Source organism: Mangifera indica, chromosome 1 (assembly GCF_011075055.1).
Source record: "Mangifera indica cultivar Alphonso chromosome 1, CATAS_Mindica_2.1, whole genome shotgun sequence".
Taxonomy (NCBI): Eukaryota; Viridiplantae; Streptophyta; class Magnoliopsida; order Sapindales; family Anacardiaceae; genus Mangifera; species Mangifera indica.
This window is the reverse complement of record NC_058137.1, coordinates 15,873,579-15,892,735: the sequence shown is the minus strand read 5'-3', so window position 1 is coordinate 15,892,735 and position 19,157 is coordinate 15,873,579. Positions and strand designations below refer to the sequence as shown.

Below are 19,157 nucleotides of genomic sequence, written 5' to 3'. Positions count from 1 at the left end.
TACTTAAGGATCTGAGGTTGTGAAACTTAAGTCAAAAGTTAATGGGTCAAATGGTGATGAACCACAAGTAAGGGTGTGGAGTGATATTTGCATTATTAGGGTTTTGTATGTCTCACACAAACTGACGCATATTCTCCATAACCCTAAGAGTAGTTGCATATCATAGTGTCTGAAGAAAATTTTCTCTCAATCTCCTCACACATATTCACACAATGACTCACAAAATTTATAGGCAAGCATTTGTGTGTCATCCTTGATGGCTTCACCATTATAGTGATGTCTTGGCATGCGCCTCCCTATGGACGAGTAGGAGCCTCATTACTTTGTGAAAAGTGTAAATGGATTCGAGGCAAAACTCTTCTTGGTAAAGCCTTCTAATATAAGTATTGGCTCTAAAACGATTTAAATTGTATTTAGGGTCTTGAATTTTATTTTTCGCCCATATTATCTGCTAAAATTGTAATTTGAGGGCATTAAGATCCTGTCAATTGGTGTCAAAACCTATGGGTTTTGATACTGTACATATAATATCCCTTTGAATGATTTTGATTGTATTTTGTTGCATGATTGAATGGTGATGCATGATCAAAACTATACAATATGTGTTTTGTTCATGTTTATGATTTTATTTTTGTTTTTTAATGTATAGATATTTGTTTTTTGAGTATTTGATTTGAACCAGTTGAATACCACTCAATCTCATGTTATCACATAAGAATTCGTATTTTTAATCAATTTTCATTTAATAATTGATTGACAACATCTTTTGGGACATCATGAAATAGTAGGAGGGTGTTTCATGCTCCTGTAACTCACTGGATCGCAGTGGTATAGCTGAAAGATCATAATTTCACATAAAAGTGAATTCTTATTTTGCTTCATGGGTGAATTGGTCAACCAAAGTTCAATAGTACATGTTTTCAAATTTTTTGTGTGAATGCGTGGGGATTCGAAAGGTCATACGTTGTCGCATACGTATAAAACATATTTGCTACATGTTGCGTGCCATTGAAAATAAAATTTTGCCCTAATTTGCGTAGTGGTGCAATTTGATATTGAACTTATAGGTGTGTTTAATTAATATTCCAAACTTGACGAATTGACCATAATTTGTCCAAATTAATAATTATTACCTAAAACATTGTGTGTTTTTATATAGCATGAGAAGTTGCTTGAATTTTGGTACATGAATCTAGACCAATGAGATGCTTTTATTTTATTATTTCTATTTTATTAAGAATGAATATTTGTAATTAAATGAAAATTAGGATACGTACGCCATGCCTTTCTCTTTATTCTTGTGTACTTTTTTTCTTATTTCACTTCATTTGAATGTAACTTGAGATTTTTACATTTATTGATTTAGTATTTATAATAGTGTCTTTAAATACTTTAAATTTAGGATACGTAGATTGTAAAATGTATTGTATTTGAAGATTAAAGAAAGAAGCTTAGACTTTCTTGAAGACCCTAGTAGATGAATAACGGAGAGCAGACCTTAGATTAACCATATCAACCCTTTATAACTTGAGGGAGTCGATAATAGTAAAGTCTTATACTAGCGTTTAAATTTTGTTATAATATGCATGTTTAGGTTTAATAAATTAAATCTAATTGATTGTACAATTAAAATTGGTGAGCCTATTAAGTCTAAAACAACATAATGTCTTTTGTCACCACAGGCCCGATTAAGTTTCTATTCGTTGTAATCTTATTCGTTAAAATAGATAATACATTCCAATCATGTGAAAGTTATATATCCATAAGAGTTTTCTTTAATGGTGATAGGTCTGATTTAACCAATAATAAAACTTGTTAGCCAAAATGAATGTAGATTGAGTAATAGGTAAAGTAAAAATATGCATTTGTCAACGTATAGATGATATACTATATCTATTCTACCAACCTCGAGACTTCGAGTAAGAGACTACTACCCATATACCAAACTGCCCAGCATGACGAAAAAGGGAATTGACCTCACTGTCTTGAGCTTGTAAATCTGTTCTTATATATAAATATTTGAAAACAAATAAGCTTGTAAGACTCTTACATATGGTTGAGCTTGTAAATATAAAATGTCATAAACGCTTATTTATATGTGATTGTTAGATAGACTTTATAACTGTTTGTTTGGTACCATAAGATTAGTATTAGTATTATGATCTAAGGGGCTCTTTAGGGTGGTATCGTCCTTACCACTTAGGCATTTTATTTTTGTTTCAAACTAAATATTTTCATTTGTGTGGGTTGAAGTAGGAAGAAAACTGAAGTGGCTTTTATAATGAAAGTCAAAGTAAATTAAATATCGTCATTGTATTTATATATTTTGGAATGATAAACACTATATATAGTTAACATAAAATACAGATCATGCTTTGAAATTGCATATATATAGAACATTTGAATATAGAACTTTAATCAACCCTACAGTATAACTGGGAATATATTAGTGGGTCTGTGGTGGCCTCATTTTTCCAATTTGGCTGCCTAAATCCAAATGAGTAGTTCAACATGTACAAACAATATACACAACTTTGTACATAAATAAATGTGTTACAATATAATTAAATAGTTTTAAATTAGATATCATATTTATCACAATATAATTGGATAGTTTTAAATTAAATATCAAATTTGTTTGTCATAATGTAACTGAATGGTTTTAAATTAAAGATAAAAACCCCCTAATTATATAGTGGTATGTCACTATTTATACACACAAAGTTATGAACATAGTTTATGTATATATTTTTATTGTCATCCAAATAATTAAAAGGAGCATAAACTATATTTCATTAAGCGAAACTTAAAGAAAAAAGATGCATTATTTTTAAACAAAGACGACGACATATAGAGGTCTGATAATTCTCCCAAGATGGAAGAACATGCATATTTTATTTCGTGAAAAAAAAAAAAGGGTGCACCCGTAACCAAACATGGCGTCTTATTACATGCATCAGCAATTCTTGGTACAAAAACAGCGGATATGTAATCCTTGAATTTTGCATGTACCACCGGAGAATCTACCTTCATTCCTGCACACTGAAGCGCAGTTGTGATTGCTAAAGCATGTTCCATGAAACGAATGGCTTTGTGACTCACACATCCTGCCTTCTGATGGCACCACCATCACTTCTGTAGTTCAATTAAATTAAACATTTACAATTGAGAATTCAAAAACCCAAGAATATATACAAACGAACTTGAGAGAGAATTACCAGAAGTCAATACAATAAGCAGCAACAAGGAAAGTCCGAATGATTTCTTCTCCATTTATCTGACTTTCAACCTAATTGCTATAATTCACTCACAAATTTATACACTGATACATATGGAGAATTATATGATATTAATCACGTGAATCGAGGTAGTGCATGCTTGTCCACGTTTCCCATATACTTGACACGAGGGCTTTGCACGTCAAAATTTAGATGGGTTCTTTCTTTATAAATACATAAATAAAATGCAGAAAGATGCCGATAATTACTGAAATGTTTCCAACAGGTGGATGTTTCTGAGAACCTTAGTGACAGATGGAAATGCATCAAAGTTCCCATTTCTTCTTACGCTTGGTTGGTAAATAATGACCATTTCTTCATCAAACTTATAGTTGCACTTAAATATATACTTAATCATAAAAACATTACTGTTTTTTTATTTACATTTTTTTTTTCTCTTTTTATGCTCACTCATCACAGCACTGCCTAAATATTAGTTTTGCCATCTAGCAAATAAATATATATATTTATTATGGTAATATATTGTGTAAAAAGAAAAATAATTATATTTTGTTATGTAAGGTTTGAATAGGATCCTGCTTCTCTCAATTAATTTAAATCTTTTTTTTTTTCTCGAATTAAAGTATTTTAGACATTAAAAGAAAATTTTAATTATCAGATGAAGGAATAATAATGTGTGTTTATGGTGTTTTTTGCACAACGCCATGGTTTTGATGTATCTTATTTCACCAAATTATAACATTTAGGACATGACAGAAATTGTACAGTGTTTTTTGTAGTGCTAGATTGGACTGAGGGTAATTTGAATTATGTATGGTATAAGTTTGTGCTAGAAATTGATTTTGATGAGATTCCTTATTTTTTATGTAGTAGTGGTTGCTTCAAACTCATTTAAGAATACGATTAATTTGAAATTGGAAGTTTAATATTTTAAATAGTACTATATATATAAATAATATATAAAAATAATAATATATTATTATATAATTAAATAATTTTAAATTAAAAATAAAAAAATTTTAATTTAAAAATTATACCTTCTTTAATTCATAATAATTAGATGTTATTAATGTGATTAGATCAAATAATTAAATATTTTAAATTAAAAATAAAATAAATATAATATTATTTATTTTGTCAAAATCACTCGTGAGATTGGTACGATTTTTGGGAATATTTTATATTATATATTAGGATAAAGTCTTAAAAAGCAACAGCTTGTTCTTTGACCATAGCTTCTCTCTCATTATTTTGTAGAAATTCAAAGGACGACGTCGTTTAATTAGAACAGCGTCGTATTTGCTAATATTTATTTCTTCAGTTAAAACTTTGGGATTGTCTTGTCACATTATTTAACACCACCAAATTTTGTGAACGTCGCATTTGATTTTGATGAGATTCTTCTCTTTTTTATGTGGTGGTGGTTGCTTCAAGCACAATTTAAGAATATGACATTTGAAACTAAAAGTTTAATTTAATAATTATATAATATTATATTATTATTTTTACATCAAATTTTATATATATATAATTTTATTATAAATTTTTTATATATTAATGGGTGACTAGCAATATAAATAAAATATAACAACAAAATATATTATCTATATACAGATGGATTTAAAATATAAGAATAATATTATACATATTTATTTTGAATGTATAAATATATATATATATATATATATATATATATTTACATGTATTATTATATAATTAGACATTATTTTATTTTTAATTTAAATCATCTTCTATGTAAGTTATTACTTATATAAGATATTTCAATAGATATAAAAGATTTTTTTTCTTATTTTTGATTTTATTTTGAAACTTATTTTCCTTTTTCATAATTCATTGAAATATACTAAAATTCATAACCATTTTGGTAAAATTTAATGAAATAATTTTAAACTTAATATTTTTATGCAAATTTACATCCACCTTTATTTTTTGACTATTTCGTGTTACGACTATTTCAACTTTATTTTTTGACTTAAAATGATTGTAAATGAGAAGTCATAAATAAATACAAATAATTTTGACTTAAAATGATTACAAAAAATGATGTCTAAAGCAAAAAATGAGAAAACAAGTTCATGTTATTGTTATCATTGTATCATAACCAATTAAATGAATTTGCACACACATAAGTAGGCATGCCATACACAAAGTCAACATCTCAAATTAAACATAGCCCTACTAAAGTCAACTGAAACTAGAGATACTACAATTCAAGAAAAAATTGAGGTCTCTTTGTAAGATTTATCTTGCATAAATTGTATAAAATAAAATAATTAACTATAATTTTAAGATCTACGTACATATTATAAAATACTGAATTAAACTTTAAGATTTTAGGAATATCTAGAGTTTTATGTAATTTGAATTCATACAACTGCTTAAATTATCTATCGAGTCACCTTTTGATATTATTTGGTTTTCTACTCTATAAACCTTTTTGAATAACAATTTTGTATGAGTAAGTTATACTGTATTAAATTTTGGAGTAAAAACCTAGTCAATTTATAGTAGGTTAATTGACTACTTATCAGGGTCTAAATAAAACTCAAGACCCATATTTATGTTGTCCATCCAGATTATAACCTTTAAGTGTATTGCACATATTTTTATTGATCACTTTAATACATTTGTAAGCTAGAATTAGACTATTTAATTAAACGGTTGTATTAAACTAAAAACTTAATTAATATTAGCTCATATTAGGAAATTTCTAACATTCTCCCACTTGGATAACATTAATTATTTTTATTTTATTTTAAGAAAAAAACAATTTTTTTGACTCCCGATTAATAAATATTTTTAATTTTAAGTGGTCATTATTTTTAGAAAATAAAATAGTTCAAAAATAAATTACACTTTAATAAATACTCTAATTAATATGACTACCACTAACGAACTAAGATATTACTTATGTCCTCTATCAACATAAGATTGTCTTTAATCATAATTACTAATAATCAAATCAATACAAATCAAATCTAGGAGTATGGCAGAAATAGCACCAAACAAAGTGATCACAAACATTTGTTATATCTTTGTCAGTCTTTTTTATAATTTCTCTTTAACCTTATATTTTAAACGAAACAAGAGAAATATATTTGCTTCCAACGAAGCTTATATGTTTTAACTTTGCTCAAGACTCATGAAACATACACATACAACTTTTATACTTAAGAGAGTCATATCTTGAGATACATTTTGTACCTTAACCATATATAAGGGCATACATGCATGGACAAATAAGTATATCAATATGTTCATGATTAAAATATAAATATATATGTCAATAAAAACAATAATAATAAAAACTCCCACTAACCCTAGATATCAAAGACCCTAAACACTCTCATGTTTTCAACATGACTTTATGAGCTACAAGTCTTATTTTTTTGATTAGGGGATTAACTTTTATCAATTTTGTATTTTGTACTTTAGCCTAATGTCTTATTTCCTTATGAGATTTCTAACTATAATATATTTTATTTTGTCTATCTCAATTTACCAGTGGTCTTTACCTAATTGCACTGTTATTATTGTAGATAAAATCAATACCAAATAGTGCAAAAGTATAATCCATTAACCACACAATCTGAGAAGTTGCCCCATGGCAATATACAAATTCAATGTCTATGGTTGAAGATGATACTAACAACTATACTTTTCCAAATATGACGCATTCAACAAATATAATACTATATCCAAAAATAAACTTTAGCTTATCTTTACAAACACCAAAATCTTTATCTTTTGCAAACATCTCATTACCTCTTAAACCACAAGCTAATAATCAAAACTTGGATTCAAGAGATATAAATTGAGAACCTTAAATGCCAACGTTATACCAGGCTCATGCATGTTTGTGCATCTATCAAGCTTTCAATAATGCCACTATAGGGAACATACCACACAAATTCCCTTTTAATCTTATTCTATGGACATTTAGGCAATGTTTGATAATACATTTATCTCCTTTTACAACATGCACATGACTTACCTTATAATTCAACATGTTGGGCCTTTTAAGCACAGACTTCAAATATGCATTTGAGGCAAGTCAAAAGTCCACAAGTACTTTCTTAGTGGATCTCAATACCAAAATCAATTGTTGCACTTCCAAGACCTTTCGCAAAAAAAAAAATCTTGAATAAAATTTTTTGATTCTCATAGAACAAGCTAATATCACTATTACCAATATATTGAACTATACCATGAAAAAAATTCACTTCCACTGATCTTCATATGTTTATATTGGTCCAATTTATTCCTTATGAAGTCATGTGAAATTGAAACACCACTCTCAAGAAGTTTATATCAACCACAGATAGACTTCTCACGATTGCATATCAAAAGCTTCATTCCCTATGCTTTTGATAAACCTTATTGCACCATATAGACTTCCATACTAAAACTTTCATTTAGAAAGACTACTTCATTATCCATCTTGCATGATTGAGATACACAAAATAATTTTTAATGATAACAAATTGTTCTTTTATAGTAGGTTTTCTCATCAAGGTTTCCACCACTATATCAATCGTATTTGACTCATCTGCTATAAAGTTAGCTATTAGTTCTTTAGTGGGAACATCCTTTGAAGTAATCTTAGATTTCATAGATCTTTATAAACTTTATTGATTCCCACTATTGATTTATCCATGATATTATCCAATTGTATGGACATTTCAAGAATTGAATGTCAATTATTTTAGTACCTTAATTGGGGTAATACATACTATATCCTTTAGAATACTCTAGATGGCAAATAACATAACCATAACCTAATATTAGACTTACCATTTTCTTAATAGGATTATAGATCTATACTTAAATGAAATGTCCCCAAATTCAAAAAGTATTATACTAGGTTTCTTATGTCTAAAGACACCAAAAATGACTTTGGCATAGATTTATAAGGAAATTCATTAAGAAAATTCTATGCCATCTTGAAAACTTTACCTCATAGATACTCAGTCTCAATTGCTTCTTATCATAACTTTAAACCTATGACTAAATTTTATAAGCAACGCCGTTTTGGAGTCCCATAATCTTGACAAAATATCTATTATGCCCATATTGATAACTTTAATGTCCACACAATTTCCAAACCTAAACATGGACCCCGACTTACCTATCCTTTATCTATTGACTAACTTCACGTCTAAAAAAGACTTTAACCTCATTTGGGCAATCAAAACTAGTTTTCTTATTATTGCTCTTTTCCTTTATAACTGTGCCTTAATTAAGCAACAAAATTTATTATAAGAAACTCATCAATAATTGACTCCTTTAGAACTAGCATAGCTTGTTCAAGTCATATCACTCGCTAAACTAACAATTCCTATATTTTTAGATGTCTAGCTAATCTTAGTGAAAACCTTCTTAACACTTATGGTTTAAGGTAAGCCTCTAATAAGGTGATCAAGAATTGACTCTTTATGGCAAGCAATTTAACTTGATGGGTTTTTTCTACTCATCATAGAAATCCCATTATTAATAGAGCTGTTATCTTAGATTTGGGTGGTTCATCAACTCGTTGGGCCAAATTTTCATTCTTAACTAGTAGTGCAAATTCAAATATTATTTCTTACTCTTTAGAGTTAGAGGCAGTCAAGACCTCAATTGTGGTTTTATTATTGTTATTCATAATAATGAAGTCTACTAGAGATGACTATCTGGTTCATCATCAACAAGACCCACATGAGTATGCCCTTCAACAATGTCACTTGTATTTTCTTTATCATTAATTAAAAGCTCAACCTTTTTCATCTATATGTAAGACCTAATTGAGCATTAGCACCTTCAAATAGAGTTGTACTTAATGACTCAGAAACTAGCACTATCAGTGATCACTCACTCATTGACATCATCACATCTTAAGCTACTACTTTTGTTCACTATGCAAAATTTGATATTGTATTGATTATTCTACTTTATCTTCTTTGAGTCAATGTATAAATAATTTCTTATGTCTTAATTCAAGAGAACATCTAATAATGCTTTTTAGATTTGTCAATTGCAATTATCAAGTCCATTATTGTGATACCCCTAGGCGAATCCTACATCGACAAAGCACGGGAGGGATGCTGGGTTTGTGTGTGTGCTCTGTCTTTGGATCCCACATTGGTTAGTGGTTGGAGAATTGAATTGCTTAAAATAGCCTGTGAGCCAAATGGTATCAGAGCAGCTCCGCGTGTCCTCTTGAACGATGGTGGGGCAAACCTCAGCGAGGACGCTGAGTCCCGTAAGGGGGGGTGTATGTGATACCCCTAGGCGAATCCCACATCGACAAAGCATGAGAGAGATGCTGGGTCTGTGTGTGCTCTGTCTTTGGATCCCACATTGGTTAGTGGTGGGAGAATTGAATTGGTTAAAATAGCCTATGAGCTCCTTAACTGTTAAGACGCGTTTTGGGTTGCAAAGCCCAGAAGCAAATCCATGATGGACTGTGTATCCAAAGTGGACAATATCTTAACAGTGGGCCGGGTTATTGGACCTAGGGTGTTACAATTATATAATTAACTTAAGAAAATCTTGTTGTTCCAACAAATCTTTAATCGATTCAACATAATAACATTCGGATATGTATGTTAAATCGATGCAAAACCACTTTATAAATTGTAAACACTTTTCTAATGCAAATGTAATGTTGGAACTTTAAAATCAAACATGTAACTACGATGCAATTGTTATATGAATATTACATTTTCCTTTGTTGTAGTAAGTGTTTTCCATTCTTGGCTATATATTGTTTCCTTATTTGATTGTAATTCATTTATTCTTTTATTGTAGGATTATGATTCTTTTTCAGAATATACTATAATTGTATAAATTGTAAAATTCACTCTTAATTAAATACACAATTTATTAAACATTTTTCATGGTATCAAAACAACAAATATCTTCTTACACCCCTTAGTTCTGAATTATGACTTTTTCACCCCTAGAAACTACATAGCCATGTATATGGTCTGCATGACCATATATCATAGTTTTTAATTAAAAATAAAAGACTCCAAACATGTTTAGTTCACCGTTTTTGTATAATTTTACAAAACATTTAGAGAGAATTCAGAGAGCCTTAGAGAACTTTAAGACCAAAAAAGCATTGGGGGATTGCCTCACCACATGAAGACTTACTTATTCACTGAAAAAGAGACAAGTATTGGTGACCCTTCCTTGAGTTGAACCATTCTGTTGGCTAAGATTATGTTATGAGAATTTGTATAAGTGAAAGATGTTGGTATACAATATTGTTATGGCATGTGTGTAGTTGACTTAGTTGTGATTAGTATGTATTTAAAGTATTCTTGTCTTGGAGTGATTGATTATTAAATTATATGTGACAATTTTATCGTTGAGATGGAGTCATGTTGATATTAGATTTAATAGGAGAGTTTCATGTGTGATTATGAATTGCCAAATACCTAAAAATAGTCAGATATGAGGTTTATGAACAAAAGGTTTAGAACATAAGTTAAGGATGACCTAAGTTTAACTCTCTTTGATGAACTTGTTTATTATGCATATTTGGTCAATAATGCAAAATAGAACATATAGACTTGTTATTTGAATGTATAGTGTGAATTTTGATGCCTAAAGTTTAGATTAAATAGCCAAAAAATCCAGAAGAACCTTAGATCACAATTCTGGAAAATGACACTCCATGTTTGTATATGTTGGGATACATGGTTGTGTATAACTAGGCAAAATCGTCCCCGTGTTTGGTTAATTGGATATTGAATACTAAAATAATTTGGATGGGTATTTGAGATGCTAAAATGATTTTAATGCCTACACACACTTACATTAGACATTTTAGCATCTGGGCTGCTTGAACGATATTGGTAGAGGCTTAAGGTCTTACTCCAGTGATATGATTTCCATAGCTGAAACCTAGCTAACAAGTGTATTAGATGTACTTTATGAATGACATTTGGGTTGTCATATGCTTTCACTTGGTGTCTGGGACACCAACATACATTGTTTGACATCAATCATTTAAGATGATGTTGACACTAAAAATTAGATTTTGGATGCCAAAATAATTTTGGTTAGGTATTTAAGATGTTGGGAAAACATTCAAAATACCATAATAAGATTAGATATTGAACACTGATAGGAATTATGGTTATTATTCATGTTGTATGCTTGGTGCTGAGAGGCCACCTACGTACTGAGTGTGTTTTACTCACTGTATTCTTGTAGTGATTTTACAGATAGGATTGTGGAGTAGCAGGGTAGTGAGAGAGCAATTGGGTTAGCTCCAAGAGTTATATGAGCAAGGGTTTTTTTTGTTATTTTTACGTGTAAATTGTATTTGCATTTATTTGTGTACTAGTTTGGGTTTAAGGTCATCACATACTTGATATTTTGTATTCGATTCTTAAACACTGTTTGGATTGGAACTAATTTATAATGTTTTATTCAATGCACTTTTTGGGATTGTGGGATTTGTAATTAATACCATGCATTTATTATATTGTTGTGTATGTGTTTGAAAATTTTGAGTTAACAAGCCTTATTGGGTGCATATTCCAAGTAGAGGTATGTATCTGGAGATGGGTGTTATAATTTCAATATTAGAGCATGGTTTAGGAATCCAAAGGGTATTATGTATCTAAATGTACATAAGTGTTTAAGTTACCCCTCATGCAATGTTAACAACTCTCGTGCGTTGGTCGTTATAAGTATTATTTAACTTACACTTAAATTATGGTTTATCTGTATGAGCTTATGTATATGATTTTAGGATAAGGACATCCAAAAGGCTTTTGGGAAACGTTAATTTTAATGTTAATGATGTCACTACCTAACAACATCATAGATTGATAACTCGGTGATTCAATAGATTATTTAAGAGGCTCTCTTAGAGAATCGAGAGACTTTAGAGAGTGTGGATCATCTAGTCCAGATTCCCCCCATGATTGAATAATAACCACTCTAGTAGGACCAAATAAGTGGGGTAGTTTAGAGGACAATTATAGCTGGAGGTAGTAAAAGGATAACTTCACCCAATGTATAATTTGGTTGGTAAACATTAGCCTTTAAAGTTTAAAAGTAGCTTAGGAACCAAATTTGTTTTAGCTAAAGAGTGGCTAGAGTCTAGGAGAATGTCATAGGAGTATTTGAGATGACCGATCATAAGTGGATTTAATATACTAGTTATCTTCTCAAGGGTGATGCTAAAGTTTAGTGGTAGACATTATGTGGTACTTACTAAACAGTTAAAATGACATGGGATGACTTTAGATAAGCCTTTGAAAAAGAGTTCTTGTCTATTGATTTGTTATATGTTAGGACCTAAGAGTTTATTAATCTGAGGCAAGGTTAGGTGCTAGTTCAAGAGTACTATACCAAACTCAATGTAGTGGCTAGGTATGCGTCAAGGTTGGCCTGTATTGATAGAGGCAAGATGGAAATCTTCATGAATAGCTAAGATCTAATATAGCCAAAGATTTGATAATGGGAAGCCATGCTCTCAATTCCTATTTAGAGACTTTGAGTATAACATAGAGATCTGAGGCTATAAGGTAAAGAATGACTTAAAATAAGGGTATACTATAGTAACCCTGATTAGCCCAATACAAAGATTTAAGCAAATAGGCATAGGTGGCAGTTGTAAAGGAGGTAGCTAAGATTCTAGGGTAAGCAAAATTTCTAGTTTTAAAGATTTTAGAGAAATCGGAAGGGTAAAAGGCCATAATGTAAAGGTCAACCTTGGAAGGATGAACAACCATGGTGGAAGGATTGACCGAGGTGAGAAGACCCTTTTTCTCGTTATAAGTGTGGATATTGGCATACAAGAGACTATATAGGGTTGAGGCTATGTTTCTAGAGCAAACAACTAAGTTGTTTTACCCGTAACTGCATGGTAGCTGTACTAGCCCCCATTAAGCAAACTATTTAGGGTAGACATATAAAAGTATATACAACGACTCATACCCAGACTAAGGCTAACTTATTCTTATGCTACATACAACTTTATTATACAAGGGATTATTGAGAGGCTAATGTTAAAGCCTATACTAGTTAATGGTACTTCTATTAATTACCTTATGGAAATAAAATACAGTTTGATAAAATGTTGTTAGATGAGATAGTTCTTCTGAGAGGTTGATGAATGGCCATTGATTTGATTGTGTTTGACATATCAGACTTTAACATTATTCTACTATAGACTTTCTCAGTCTGTATGAAGTTTAGATTAACTATAGAAAAAAGAACGATTCCATCTGGATGAGGTGAGAAGTTCATTTTTAACAAGGGTTATGTTTTGAGTATAATGATCAATAGTGTAAAAATGAGGAAAATTCTAAGGGTTGTCAGGTTATTTGGTACATGTGATTAATAAATTAGATGAGAGAATCCTAAGTTTGTAGTCTGCTCCCATTGTGTGTAATTTTCAAGATGTGTTTCTTGATAATTTACCAAGGTTAGCACCTATGAGGGAGATTGAGTTTTGTATAAATAAAACCTATTTCTAAAGCATCACACAGGATAACCCTAACTAAACTTTAGAAATTAAAGAAGCAGTAATAGGAACTTCTAGGTAATGGTTTTATCAAACCTAGTTATTCACCATAGGGTGTGTCAATTTTTTTTTTTTTTTATGAAAAAGAATGATGAGTTTATGCATATCTATATTAACAACATAGAGTTGAATAAAGTGATAGTAAAAAATAGGTACCTATTATTACGGATTGATGATTTGTTTTAACAATTGAAAGAAGCCTCAATGTTTTCTAAAATTAACTTGAGATCTGGATATCATCAAGTTTAGGTTGTTGAAAGAAGGATATTATGAAGACTACTTCTAGAATAAGATATGAGTACTATGAGTTTGTGGTAATGTCTTTTGGGTTAACTAATGCTCTAGTAGACTTCATGGATCTAATAAATAAAGTATTGAGGATTGTCTCAATAAATTTATTATGGTCTTCATTGATGATATATTAGTATAGTCCAAGACTTAGGGGGAACATGACAAACTTAAGGTTTATGTTGTAAAGATAAAGAGATAGATAGTTGTATGCCAAATTTTCTAAATGTGAGTTTTGTTTAGATCGTGTAGCATTCCTTAGACATGTAATGTCAGCTAATGGCATCTTAATGGACCTAAGCAAGACTAGGGCTATGTTGGAGTGACAAAGACTCAAGACAACTAAGAAGGTCTATAGTTTTCTATGATTGGTAGAGTATTATAAATGGTTTATAGAGGGCTTTGTCAAATAGCCCAACTATTGATTTAATTAAATCGAAACAATGTTCCTTTTAGGTGGTCTAATGCTTGTGAGATAAGCTTTAAGGAATTAAAAGTAAGGTTAACTTTGACTCCTACTCTGGCAATGTCATCTGAGGGTGAGGAATATGATTTGCATATAAATGCTTTTCACCATAGTTTAGGAGTTATGTTGATGCAAAGAGAAAAAGTGATTGCATATGCCTCTTGATAGCTCAAGGATTATGAGACTCGATATCCTAATCATAACTTATAGTTAGTCGTAATGGTACTTGTTTTGAAAATCTAGTGGTATTATTTGTTTGGAGTCAAGTGTAATGATTACATGGATACAAGAATTTGAAATACTTATTTACCTATAAAGAGTTAAATATAAGACAAATGAGGTGATTAGAGTTAGTGAAAGACTATGACTATGACATTTCATACCATTTAGGACAAGCTAATGTTGTAATTGATGCCTTGAGTAGAAAGGTAGTATTGTCCCATATTCTTATTTACTTAGAGTTGCAACAAGAGTTAGTGAGCGAGCAAATAGAGTTGGTTATTAGGTTGATGGCTAGGTTACAGATTTAGTCTACCTTGTTAGATGAGATCCATATGGCTCAAGTAACCAATGAGTGGTATGTATACATGAGGTAAAGATTTGTTGAAGGTACTAAGGTAGAGTTTAATATGGTTGGTAATGTGTTGAGGTTCTAAGGTCAGATTTGTGTTCCTTGTGTTAATGATTTGAAAGGTAAGATCCTCACAAAAGCTTATAATTCTTTTTACACTACTCACCTTAGGAGTGTAAAGATGTATCAAGATTTTAGGAGATCATTTTGGTGGTCTGACATGAAATAAGATATGCTAAACTTTGTTGCCAACAAGTGTACTTGGTGCACTTTATAAATAACATTTGGAATGCTTTATGCTTTCACTAAAAATCTGGGATGCTAATATACAACGTTTGACATTAGTCATCTGAGATAACACTGTTTTTAAAGCTTAGACATTGGGCACTAAAATAATTCAGATTAACATTTAGGATGCTAGGAAAACATCCAAAGTACTATAATAAGTGTTAGGGTAGGTGCCCTAGTGCTAATCAAATTTGGTATTTGTAGATGTAATTTTATATTAAGAATTAATAAAAGGATTTATTACTATTTAATTCATGTGTTGACTATTTATATAATTATAAAAATAACATATCTTTAAAATGGTAAAACTGTGATAAAGGGATCAAACAACTGATCGTAAGAACCCTATGTATGAATTAAGTGGCCATTTTAGAAATATCTGTAATCTTGACATTACGAGGGCACATATAATGATGATAGGATTATTATAGTGTTAAGCGACCCTGCTAAAAGTGGTAATAGTTCTCACATATTAAAGCTATTAGAAACAACTTGATACAACACATGAGGGCACATTGTAGAAATGTTCATAGAACTGACTCGACTAGAGGATATCTATATAGATGGTTACTCTAGTGTCTATGGAATAAATCCTCTAAACATTACAGATGCATGTGATCCTTTAACTTAAGGTTGCTAAACCATTTTGTGTAAAAGTTAGTTTGCTTTGATGCTATCTAATATGCTGTCATAATTAGGGTAACGATAAAGATAATAATTGACCATATCATGAGATACATGGAAGCTATAGTTGAGCAACAAATAATTCGTCACTCTTGAGGACAGGAGAAGATATCTTACATGAGAATACTGAAAAACATTTATAACTACGTAAATCTGTTGCTATAGTGGGATAAGTTTGTAACATAATCTTTGTTAGTCATTGATATGTGTCAATTCATACAGTAGAATCACTAAGATAGACATATTTCTATGTCTTAGCCTCAAGAGATATTGGTTGATGAAAGGATTGAATTGCACATAACTATGATATTGTAAATGATTAAGAGATTTTCGCTAACACTCTGTTATCTGGATGGCCATGATGCTTTGCTAGAGGCTAATATTAGTCTATGTCTGAATTCACCTTAAATTTAAACAATATTGGTTTGATAGAGAGTTTATTGATCACACATATAAAGGAGTTGAATTAAACTCAGAGAAATGGATTATTTGTTCACAATCTTGGGTTTGCCCAATGGGTTTAAAAGACTCGGCTTTGATTATACTTTGATCAAGTACCATCTATGCACTAGGTATGATGGTACTGGTTGTGTAAATGCATGATACCGGTTGACACCACGAAATAAAGCTTATCGGATGACATATTTAAGTGTGATAGTCATGCAAGTGTTAAAGCTTGTTAGCTAGCACCCTTAAGTGTTCCAATTATGCAATCAATTAAGTTTCTCTATCAACACACTTAAGTGTGCCAATTGTGTAAGTGAAACATGTCGACTAAGCATTTTACATACTAGCCATGCATGTATGTTAAGGTGTCATGTATGCTTGGAAGTAACTTCACTGATTGATACAAAAATCTTTGGATTATTCTATGCCAAGAGAAGAGGTTGTATATCCTTAAAGGGTTATTATCCCCTAAGCTTGGTCCGATGCCACCTAAGAAGAAAAGAAAACTTTTAGTAAGTATCGTGATGACTCTATGGAAGTTCACAACCTTATAATGGCTTCCATGTCACTTGAGCTTTAGAAACAACATGAAGAAATAGATACATATTCCATAGTTGCAAGGGTTGAATGATATGAGATGTCAAGTACGTTGTTTGATTGAAAACTTTTTAAGAGAGGATAAATTGGCCCTTGTGTGGTCAAGATAATTTGTTATATTGAGTAGTTGGTGAGCTTGGGCTTTATCATAGACAATGAGCTTGCTATTAACCTGGTACAAAAATCTTCGCCTAAATCATAGGTTAATTTCATTATGAAATTTAACCTAAACAAAAAGGAGAAAACCCTTGAGAAGTTATTGTATATGCTTAAACAAACTAAACAAGAAATATGAAAGGTAGCTTTAACTAATCTACTTATGGTTAACATCTAAGTATCAAAAGTCAAGGCTAAGGTCAAAGGCAAGGCTAAGGGTAAGCCTAAGCCTAAAACAAAAAAGTAACATAATACTACTACTTAGCCTGCAAGTGGTGTGAAGAAGGGAAAAGTTGTTTGCTTCTATTGTGGCAAGGCAGGTCACTAAAGGAGATATTGCAAGGCCTTTCTAGAAAATAATAAAAAAAAGCAATTGAAACCTCTACTTTAGTTATGTTTATCATTGAGATAAACTATTCTCCTTGGTTGTCTTGAGTTGTAAACACAAGTTGTAGTTAAAATATTTGTTCCAATATGCAGGGACTGTGACAAAGTAAATTGTTCACCAAAGGAAAGTTTGACCTATATGTTAGAAATTGAGCATGTATTACTCCATTACCCATAAGTGTTTATTATCTTAGGTTATCCACTGGGCTAGTTTTAAAATTAAAGTATTATTATTATGTATATTTTATTTCTAAAAACTTAATTTCTATCTCTGTTTTGGACAAAGAGAGATATTCATTTTTTATTATTAATGGTATTATAACCATCATCTAAAATAATATTCTCATTTTTGAATACAAATCCTGCTTATTACGTAAGATGACCTAAGCATCCTTCACTAGTCAAAATGAAAGGGCGATTAAAATGTTTGGGATCACACAGAACAATGTGTGTGGGCCTATGACAATGCATAATAGATATAAGGAAGCCTATTTTGTCACATTTATTGATAATTTTATTAGATATGATTATGTGTTTTTGATGAAACACAAGTCTAAATGCTTTGACAAATTCAAAGAATTCAAGAACAAAGTAGAAAAGCAACTTAGTAAACAAATTAAAATCCTTCAAAGTGATTGAGAGGGTGAATGCCTAAGTGCTAAATTTAGACGATACCTAAAGGAAAATGAGATAATATCTCAACTCACTCCTCCAGGTACTTCACAACATAATGATGTCTCTGAATAGAGAAGTAAGACCTTAATGAAAATGGTTAGGTCCATGATGAGTATTACCAACCAACCTATGTCTTTCTGAGGTCATACCCAAGAAACTATTGCCTTTACACTAAATTATGTCTTATCAAAGTTAGTGGATAAAACTTTATACGAGTTATAGACTGGGCAAAAGCCCAATCTTAATTACTTGAGGATTTAGGGTTGTAAAGCTTATATCAAGAAATTGATTTTAAACAAGCTAAATATTAAGTTTGAAAAGTGTGTTTTTGTAGGATACCCAAAGGTTACTAAAGGATACTATTTCTACCACTTGGAAGAGCATAAGGCCTTTGCTACTCACACTAGCATGTTTCTTGAGAAAAAATTTATTCTCAAGAGAATCAATCAGAGGAAGTTAAAGTTAGATGATGTTCCTATACCACAAAATACCACAGATGTTGAACAAGATGATATCCTATCACAAATGGTTAATCATGATGAAAATTTACTCTACTTCAGATGGAATAACCTTAATGCATACAAGGGTTATGTAAGTTTACACGAGTATGCCATGAGCTAGAGAGATTTGCTTTTCTCTTAACTCAGCATGGTGATAAATTGGTTATCAATGATAATGAACTTAAGACCTATGATGAGGTTGTTTCAAGTCCAGATTCTAATAAATGGTTGGATGCCATGAAATCCAAAATAAACTGTATATACCAAAACCAAGTATGGACTCTAGTGGATGCACCTGAACGGATAA

General features: G+C 30.7%; 1 protein-coding gene across 1 annotated transcript; it reads right to left on the bottom strand.

The window, feature by feature from the left end:
* Positions 1–2,806: 2,806 nt before the first annotated feature.
* On the bottom strand, positions 2,807–3,344 carry LOC123195707 (defensin-like protein 1). The gene is made up of 2 exons (XM_044609519.1): positions 3,219–3,344; positions 2,807–3,135 (listed from the first exon to the last, which is right to left on the bottom strand). Exons 1-2 carry the CDS (start codon positions 3,271–3,273, stop codon positions 2,957–2,959), a joined length of 234 nt encoding a protein of 77 aa, XP_044465454.1. The 5' UTR covers positions 3,274–3,344; the 3' UTR covers positions 2,807–2,956.
* Between the last annotated feature and the right edge of the window lie 15,813 nt (positions 3,345–19,157).